The sequence below is a fragment of the Artemia franciscana genome, unplaced genomic scaffold (genome assembly GCF_032884065.1).
Source record: "Artemia franciscana unplaced genomic scaffold, ASM3288406v1 Scaffold_601, whole genome shotgun sequence".
NCBI lineage: Eukaryota > Metazoa > Arthropoda > Branchiopoda > Anostraca > Artemiidae > Artemia > Artemia franciscana.
In genome coordinates, this window is record NW_027066312.1 from 428,321 (window position 1) to 438,185 (window position 9,865).

The window sequence follows — 9,865 nt, forward strand, 5'->3', positions numbered from 1 at the left end:
CAATAAATAATACTAGGCATACCTATACAAGCGGAATTTCTTTCCTTTCGTTCCTTTTTAATGTTTGGTACTGGAACTCTGATTAAGAAACATTAAACTTTCTGTTACTTTTTCATTAGTTTGATTGTGTGTGATAACATTTTGACTTAATTTTTAAACTTAATTTTTTTAAACTCCTTTCGTCACACAAATTGCTGTTTAAACCATTGTCAAACCCCCTTCAAAAAAGTACGGAGCGTTAATTTGACACCCATGATTTATGTGTACGGAACTAATAATCTGGTGAAACTAGAAAACAAAATCACGTTTTAGTCCTTTGGTTTGAAAATCATTTGACGTCCAGGTTTATAAAACAAACCGTTCATGTATAAAATGTTACTGACTAACACGCGGAACGACTCCTGCCTTGGATTTGTGGATTGGACGGTCTAGGGAGGATTAACTTGTATAGAGCCTCCTAAACAATTCGGCTATTGTGGAAATTGTATTAGGGGAAAATTAAAAAAGGACAGCGCAATCGGAAGTGTCTGAAGGCTAGTTCATTTTTTTTTTGACTGTAGAAATATCTTTATTTTTGAGGAAAAACAACAATTTTTTAATTATGGACAACCTCTACTAACAGCATTTCTTTCTTTTCTGTCCTTTTATTTTACTGCTAACATTGTAAATCCAAAATAAAACATTTAACGTTTAGTTGGGTTTTTTTTTTCATCAGTTTCATTGTGTAAGGTTACCTTTTTAAAATGAGTTTATTCAGGTATAGTGTTATTTTAGTTCTGAAACTTCTTTCTATACCCAAATTCTGCTTAAACCATAAGTGAGTACGTAATTTTGACATATCTTTAGAGGCCTAGAAATACATTGAAGTCAAATTCTAAATTAGACGCCCATGATTGATATGTACAGAACTAAAAATCTGATGTAGCTAGAGAAAAAATAACCTTTTAGCCTTTTCTGTTTGAAAATCGTTCGAAGTTCAAATTTATAATGCAACCCGTTTGTGCATTAAAACTTGCTGGTTAATGCGTAGAACGGCTGCCGGCTGAGATTGGGGACCTAGGCGGTCATTCTTACTTTAAATTTTGTGTAAATCTGATATGATATTCCTTGAAACTATCATCTGGCACTCTCACCTCGTCCTGGTTCTGCCACGCCGGTCGCAGACCTGACGACTCTTTTGTCTCAAAATTACTGTGTTACAAACCAATGCTGGAATAAAAAAAAGCCAGAAAAGTCTGACTAAACACACTGACCTTGAACCCTTTTTGACTTGAAATTACTACCTCTATTACTCGCAGCCTAGTGTGATCTGATGATTTGCTAAATCGTTTCACCGGGGAGAGAGGTCACCTAGCTGGTGTCTTTGAGCAGATGCAAATACTATTTTTTGGTTGTAGATTTGCATTCAGCCAACGGGTGGTGGTGACGCCACCCGTTGGCTTTTTTTAACTTACGAGTGGATGATCGAATTTTAATGAATTTTGATATTTAGAAGGACCTCGTGTCTCAGAGCTCTTATTTTAAATCCCGACCGGCATTAATCTATTCATTCTTAGAATTTTGCTAGAGCTCATACTATATGAGCTCTTGGCTCTTAGCTCTTCCGATCTCGTCACAAGGGGATAGGGGGGATTTTCTACAGGGGGAATTTATATTGTAAGGGGGGGGGGGGGTCAGCAAGTGAGAAATCAAATTTCATTTTCACTGTCCTAGGTACTTGAATAGCTGTTAATCTAATAATAGATTGAAACAACTAACCCTTCAACAACCCATTTATATTAAAAAAGAAATGGCACAACTACGCCAGGATCGCTCTTATTTGGAAGTAAAAGACCTTTGTCTTTGAGCAGATACAAATATTGTTTATTACTTCTGGTGTCCAATTTGTGGAGTATATACTTTTTTCGTTGTAGATTTGCATTCAGCCAACGGGTGGTGGTGACGCTTTTCTACCAGTTGCTCATACCTGTTTCAACTTACTTGATCTACCACAATACCACACCAAAGAGAAGCTTAGGTACAAGCTTTTGCAGTCTATTCAGTGCACCGAAGGTTTTGCTCTGGCTTAGTTTGTGGCTTATCTTTGTTTGGATGCAATCAAATGATTTTACTTCTTGTTCGTTTATTGTTCCACATTTTTGAGTTAATAACATTCAACCCACAGAATTTGAACAATAATTAAGTGCCTCAATTTCAAAATTTACTTATTTTACCAGAAGTTTTCCAAGCTTAAAAAGTTACATGCATAGTTGCTTAATTGCTTATTTCTTATATTCAAATTGTTTGTATTTTAATTTGTTGCCGAAATGCATAGAAGAAAACTATATCTGTCTCCTGGAGGTTTCACTGGTAAAGTATTAGTTTAGCAGCTAGAGTGTCTGAATTTTTTGGAAATTCTTTTGTAAAATCCCCACTCCTCCTGAAAATTTCTCTGAACCTCATCCCCCCGCCCCTCACTCCCTTCCCTCTCTCATTTAGAATTGGACGCATATGCAAATGTATTTTGCATAAAGAAGGTGTTAAAAGTGCTTGTTTAACCAAATTTGGCATTGTTTACTTTAATTTCTACTCAATCTCATAAAAGAGACTATGCACGGCCTTTGTTAACTATAGGTTTTTTGGTCCTGTAATTATTCCTTTCAGAGTAATTTTATTTCCTTTTAGCATCGTGTGGGTAGTATTTATATATATATATATATATATATATATATATATATATATATATATATATATATATATATATATATATATATATATATATATATACAATAGTCATGTGATTGAAAATTATTGATAAATATTGTAAAAACTGGACGGAGGTTAGTGATTCATGTTTGGAGTGAAGGGATGTTGAGTGAAAGTTTACTGAATATTCTAAAAAAATATTTTATGTGGGATTTCTATCGAAAATTGGCAAAATTTCAGTCAGGAGCACAGGATGGTTTCAGAAGGGAAAACAGCCATTGTTTTGCTAGGATTTTGTAGGGAACACTATTTTTTGATTTCATTGCTTTACATCTGTGACAAATTTAATAAGCTTTTCATTTTGATCCTTACTTCTACAAAGACAACAATCCACTTTTTGTAATCTGATGGGTTAAAGAATATTCTCTGTGGAATTTCAAGCCAGTAAAAAGAGTAAAATACACAAGATGTTATTATTTTCTATCTCTGTCGTAATATTTCATAAATTACTATAAAATCCATTGAAATTGCATTTGTAGTTAAAAAAAATCTAAACTATAGCCTCATAAAAGTAAGCTCCAATGTTTATGGTATTTAATTCCAAAATACAGTAAGTGTATATGCTAATGGATTGTTGCTTACACAGCGTCGACTAACAGAGAGGCTCCCAGACAAAGCGTAAAACAATTTGAAAAGGTGGTGTCCACAAAATTTAAAACAGACGTTATCAGTATTGCGGGAGACTAGTTATGTGTTAAAATTTAGTTTTCCAAAAATGTGAGGATTAAAAAAAAAGCTAGCTAAATCAAGTCTTATTTCACTAGAAATGGCCCTTCTTCTTATCGTTAAGCCTGACATAATTGCGTTACTGTTTGTAACAAAAGTATTGTTCAGATTTCTTAAGGCTAAAGGTATGCACGTTTGTTAGTTTCCTCAAACGTTAATTTTTGGGAAAATAGCGTTTGGAGAATTGATTAAAACATTTTTCATAAGCTTTTCTACTATGACTTTTCCCCCAAGCTCTTAGTTTAAATTTTACCAAAGTTCCTAATCATTGCTTAAATTTTAAAGGTTCAAGCATCATTCAAGTCATACATAAAATTAGGAAAAAAACTAGTTTTCGTTTCCCAATACGAAAATTTGTTCTAACGACGAAATTGGTCGAAAACACCTTTTTCTTGCGATGATGCGGTTTTTCTTCTCGAGGTGCTTTATCCCATTTTCCTAGTGCGTGTGAGGCCTAGAGTAACCGTATGTATGAAGAAGTTGGTCGGGTTTTATATTGATTGGAAATTTAGTAAATTTGTATTTTAGGGTATTTATATTATACTCTTAATATACTTTCCTTAAAAAAGTAATAATATTACGTTATGTTGACAAGACATCTCCTATTTCTGAAGAGACTAGTCTGGGCCAGTTATGGACAGGCTAAATTAACCTCCCTTTTTGGTTAGCTTCTCCCCTTACGAATCAGATATGGTGAAAAGCAACCAGCCATCAATTGAAAAACACAAAACTTTTCTCAGTTCTTTTATCCCTCCCTAAAAAATAACTTTGTGGAATATACAACCTTTTGACTTCTTGCAGCCAAAATTGGGCTTTAAATTGTAAACAGTTTTTCGATTAGCCATAAATTAATCTCATTTGCCGCTTGTTGCGCTGCCAGTATTTTTCTTAAAATTAGAAGTGATCGCGGAGATAGGAAGAATTTAGTGTTATATACAGTACTATATGGTATGAATTATAAGTGGCTTAAGTATCAAACATTTGTACAGGCTCTGGTTTGAAATTGTTTGTTCCTGTTTACTGTAAATAAAACCTTTATTTTGTCAGTTTTTTATTCGGTCACCGATGTACAGTAATTCATAATTTATATTTATAATAAAGGTTGTTCATTTCTTTTATTTCATTTATATTTATCTTTTAAAGTAAATAGTAGAAAACAATCTAATAGGTGCAATCCTACAGGAAAGACCGTGTAGTTCAATGGTTAGTGTCTCAAGCTGCCTTGGTTCAGCCCATAAACCTTGACGGTTCCCTTCAAGTACCAAGGACAATGGAAATAAAATCGGATAGGTTAAGTGGAAACTTAGAAAAACTTATTTGCCTTTCAAATATGAGGAAAAATCAGGAATTCCATTTTTAATCAAAAACACCTCTTTTAATACCTTTCTCTTTAAAAGGGGTCTTTTCACTTTAAAAAGGCCATTTTTAATGAAAATGATCTCTACATGCAGTTACGCCGTGTTTGGTAATAGCGGGTGCCAAATTAAAAAAAGAGGTGAAAATTTTGGGAAAATAACCTAAAATCCTATGCCCCCAAAAACAGCTTAAGAAGGTTTTGTTTTCTTTTGAAGGTTAAGTTGTGATTGGGAATCATTAGATAGCTAATTTTTGGATCTTTAGGGACAAAAAGCCTTTTCTCTCTTTACTTGAGTACTCAGAATACTTACCAGCTATCTCTTAGACCAAAATACTGAAAAATCGAACATGACATAACCCCTACAGCCCTTGGGGTAAGTTTTGTCAGGTATATAACCTGCCAACTGATTATATAAAAGTTCAGTTATTGGGAAAAGAGGGTATTTCTGATCTTGGGAAACGAAGGTATATTTGACTTTCTAAAAATGGTATGGGTATTAGGTAAAACTTTTAGAAAATATTGAGGGGGATATCAAAACACAATATGCAGGAGGATTTAAAAAAAAAGACAACAGCAGTATTTATGGAACAGTTAAGGGTAGGAAGTTGAAACTTAAAAGACATGTTTAAAAGGATGTTAAAGAGTAGAAAAGGGCAACCAGCTCCCTCCTCATAGCCCCTTTTTCGCTTTTAGATGCCTTCTAATACTGATAGAAATCTTGAAAACCATTTCGTTTAAGATAGTTACAACGTCTATTATATATGCCTCTGAGAATCCCGTGTCCCCTCAGCCCCCGGGACAAGGAATGCATATTATACAATTTGTCTATTTTCTACATGCTGGATTTATCGTTGGGAAAGGAGGTTAACGTCTGATCCTTGGTGTATCCGATAAGACTAAGGATATTGAGGTGAAACTTCGGGAAATGTTAAAGATAACTTTGAGGTAAATCAAAAGAAACTATCTAAAAATGTGTGTCTGCAATACCTTAGAAAAGGTTGAGGGATTTAACTTGAGACTTTCAGGGTCAATGATGCTACTACTGTTGCTGCTGCATGTGCGACTGGTTGTGGCTACAACTGCGACTACTGACTGTGACTACTGTGACTGCTTGAAACTGTCATTAAATCTACTGGTAACCACTTTCAAAGAATACCAAGGGAGGTTTTGAATAAAGTCAAAACAAAATATATGCTTGATGATCGACAAAACGGCGTGTCAGCAATATCTCAAGAAAGGGTCGGGGTGTTAACTGGAAACTTCTAGGGTATGTTGAACAGTGCTTTGATGGTAAAGGACCCCGCTTGTCTTTTTTAGACGCCTTTAACACTGGTCAAAATTATGAGATAGCCACTTTATTCAAATTAGGCAATAGACGTAATAAGTATACGTTCCTCTGAGAATGTAATGCTCCCAGCCCATTGAGAAAAGATAGCAAATTGTGCATTTTGCTCCTTGTTTACATACAAGATTTATCGTTGGGAAAGGGGGGAGGGTATATTTCATCCTGAGTGTGTGACAACGGGCTGAGAGTATTAAGATAAAGCTTCAGGGAACGCCCAGGGAGATGTTAAAACTAAATAAAAAAACAGTATGAAGGGGAAAAAGATCAAGTTTGAAAGACTCAAGTTCATACTAGTGGTGCTAGTCTTTGTTTCACGGACTTTAGCCAGAAAGGGCTTTGGGGTTAGCTACCCTGTGCTTACGATATTCTTCGTGTGAACTTTCTCAAAACTACTCCAGGTACCCGTTTGAGGGTTATCGTTATCTGCCATATCTTAGGAGGGGATAAGGGTATTTACTTTTAAGTTTTCAAAATAGTAGTGTCTAGTATTGCCACTACTACCGTGATTTGAACTACGACTACTTGCGACTCCAACTTTTGCGAAAGCACCTATGACTTTTTTAGACTACTCGCAAATGTGACTACTCGTGACTTAAGTCACCTCCACTAGAGATTATGGCTGCAGCTACCTTCGGAGGTCACTCGAATACTAATGAATTTGACAACTTGTGATAGTGATTAAGGCTACTCGCGATTGTAAGAATTAACAACTACGACTGCTTGCAACTGCTACTGTTTGTGACTGTGACAACTTACAGCTATGACTGCAACTATTTGAGCCTGGACGAATACTTACGTCTAAGACTGCTTGCAATTGTTGCTGCAAATACGAATTCAACTTGACAGCTTCTGCGGCTACTTGCGACTACTACTGCGATTAATGGTTGCTGCAATTGTGCCAAACACACTGAGTGCGTGCTGTCTGTCAAAATGGTGTACCAGCAATTTCTAATCAATAGCTCAGGTTAGTAAGTTCAAACTCTTAGGGAATGTTGAAGAGCTGTCAGTGCGCAACCAGCCTCCCTTGACCTTTTTATATGCTCCTTTCCCTCATTACTGATCGAGAGTTGGAAAAATGGATTTCGTTCAAAAATTTTAGTACTTTCAGGGGATTTATCCTTGGGGAAGAGTCGGAATATTTGGTCCTGAGTATGTCAGAAAAGGCTGAGGGTACTAATAGAAAACTTCAGAGAGGGCTCAGGAAGATTTGAACCTAAATCAAAAGACAGTGTGAAGGGTTAAAAAAAAGATTAAGTCCACAAGACTCAAGTTCAAACTAGTGGTGCTCAGCTGCTTTTCACGGACCTTTAGTTGGAAATGGCAATAGGGGTTAGCCAGCCTGTACTTACGATACCCTTCCTTTTAACTGTCTCAAAATTTTTCCAAGTACCCATTTAAGGGTATATCTGTCATATCTTAGGAGAGGCTACATGTATTAACTTTTTAGTTTCCAAAATGGTTTTGTCTAGTATTGCGAATACTACCGTGACTGCAACTGTGACTACTTGCAACTTTAGCTTTTGCGACGACATCTGTGACTTTATTAGAATGCTTGAAAATGCGACTGCTCAAGACTTTGACGACCTCAACTTGAGGCTGTACCTGCAGCTACCTGGGGTGGTTACTGCAACTACTTGTGACTATAACTAGTTTTGACTGCGAATAATAACGAATTTGACAACATGTGATTGTGATTAAGGCTGCTTGCGACTCTAACAATTTGAGACTAAGACTGTTTACGAATGTGACTGTTTTCTACTGTGACAGCTCCCAACTATGTCTGTAGCTGCTTGAGCCTACGAAAACTTGCGGCTAAGACTACATGCATTTGCGACTACTAATACGAGCGACGCTCGACTGCTACTACGGCTACTCGTGACTACTTCTGCAACTAATAGTTACTGCAATTATGCCAAACAAACTGTGCATGCTTGCTGTCCAATTGGTGTACCAGAAATATCTAATCAATAGCTGGATTTGTTAAGTTCAAACTTTCCTGGGACATTAAAGAGCTTTCGGTGGACAACCAGCCTTCCTTGACCTTTTTAGATGCTCCATTCCCTCATCACTCATCGAGATTTGGAAAAAGTGCTTTTGTTCAAAATGTTTAGTAGCTCCACATCCAGATATGCAACGGCCCCCTCAGCTACCAGGACAGTGAATGTAAATTACGCAATTTGCCTTATTTTGTATGCAAAATCTATTCGTAAGAAAGAAGAATGTTTGATTCTGGGTTTGTTTGGAAAGTTTAAGGATGCTTAGACGAAACCTCGGGGATTGTTGAGGGGTATTTTTAAACTAAATGAAAAGACGCCATTTGCATCTAGTTTATCAGAAAGTCGTGTTCGCAGTACCTTGAGAATAGCAGAGGGTATTAGTTTAAACTACCAGGGTATGATGAGAAGAATGGCTAAAAATTGGTCGCCGAGCAAAGTCTCCTTCCCCAGTTCCTTTTTAACTGCTCTTACTCCAAAGAAATACTTATCCATCGAAGATTACTCCATCGAAACTTAGAATAGCCATCTTGTTCAAAATAGTTAGAACGGTCAAATAACTATGTCTCCGGAGATGACATACCCCCCCCCCCCCTCATAAGCCTTTGGGGAAGTTTCTTAAGTCGTTTTAGCTGCCCACTATATGTTATATACAAGATTAGTTGTTGGAAAAATGAGGTATGTTTTATATTGGGAAACGGGGGTATGTTTGATTTTTGAAAAAGGGTACAGTTATTAAGGTAAACATTTAGAAAATTTTGAAGGAGATATCAGAAATAATCAAAGAACTATATGCAGTAGAGTTAAAGAACACACAGCAGCAATATCTACAAAACAGCTAAGAGTATTAAGTTGAAACTTCAAAGACGTTTACAGGGATGTTGAAAAAGTAACAAAGGAGAGCCAGCTCTCCCTTGCCGCCTTTTGCCTTTTTAGATGAGTAGTATAGCTGTAACAGAAACGACGTATAATTCATTAGCAAAATTTGCATAACCAGTTTACCTAGCAGCTAGATCCGGTGAATGACCTACACATTCCTGTCGGGACATGATCAAGAAATATTCAACCTTCATCGAATAAGAGGAATGACCAGTTATTATAATATTTAATATTCAGTAATTCCATGACAATTACATGAATAAGTTTTATTTTGATTGAATGAAACTGGTCTTATTACACGCGCTTGGGTAAAGTAAACCAACCACATTTTATAATATGAACCGAATTTTAATGAAACAAAAAGCAACAAATCTGCTACTCCTTTTTGCTTATGAAATGTGCCTGGGTTAAATAAACCAGTGAACTTGTGTCACCAATGAATCAATTCCTATTGCATTTTTAGAGAGAGCTTAATGTCATCCATGTTACAACCTCTAAAGGGCCCCCAATACCCCTCTCCCAACATTTTGCCTCACTTTTGATCAGTTTGGATTTTTGCACTGGATTTTTGCACTTGGAACATTGTGGACTTACAATAGTTTGGATTAAGAAATTTTAGAAGCTGGTTCAAAATGTTTTGTACTCTTTTTTCGTAAAGCTCAATGAATATACGTTTATTCGAATGAAATGTGTGGTTCAAAATGTTTTGTAATCTGTTTTGAACAAAGCTCGATGAAAATATGCTTCTTTGAATTAAATATGTGTGGTTTAAAATGTTGTTACTATGTTTTGCACAAAACTCGATGAAGATACAAAGAT

The 9,865-nt window shown here is 36.0% G+C and overlaps 1 protein-coding gene across 2 annotated transcripts in view; it reads left to right on the top strand.

The window, feature by feature from the left end:
* The window catches only part of LOC136043442 (probable E3 ubiquitin-protein ligase HERC4), a 96,664-nt gene extending 92,075 nt beyond the window's left edge, over window positions 1-4,589 (top strand). For both annotated transcript variants that reach the window (XM_065728358.1, XM_065728359.1), the window contains one exon: window positions 1,914-4,589. In XM_065728358.1, coding sequence (XP_065584430.1) covers window positions 1,914-2,069 — 156 coding nt within the window. In that variant the 3' untranslated portion in view covers window positions 2,070-4,589. The remainder of the gene's footprint in view (window positions 1-1,913) is intronic.
* Window positions 4,590-9,865: the final 5,276 nt, after the last annotated feature.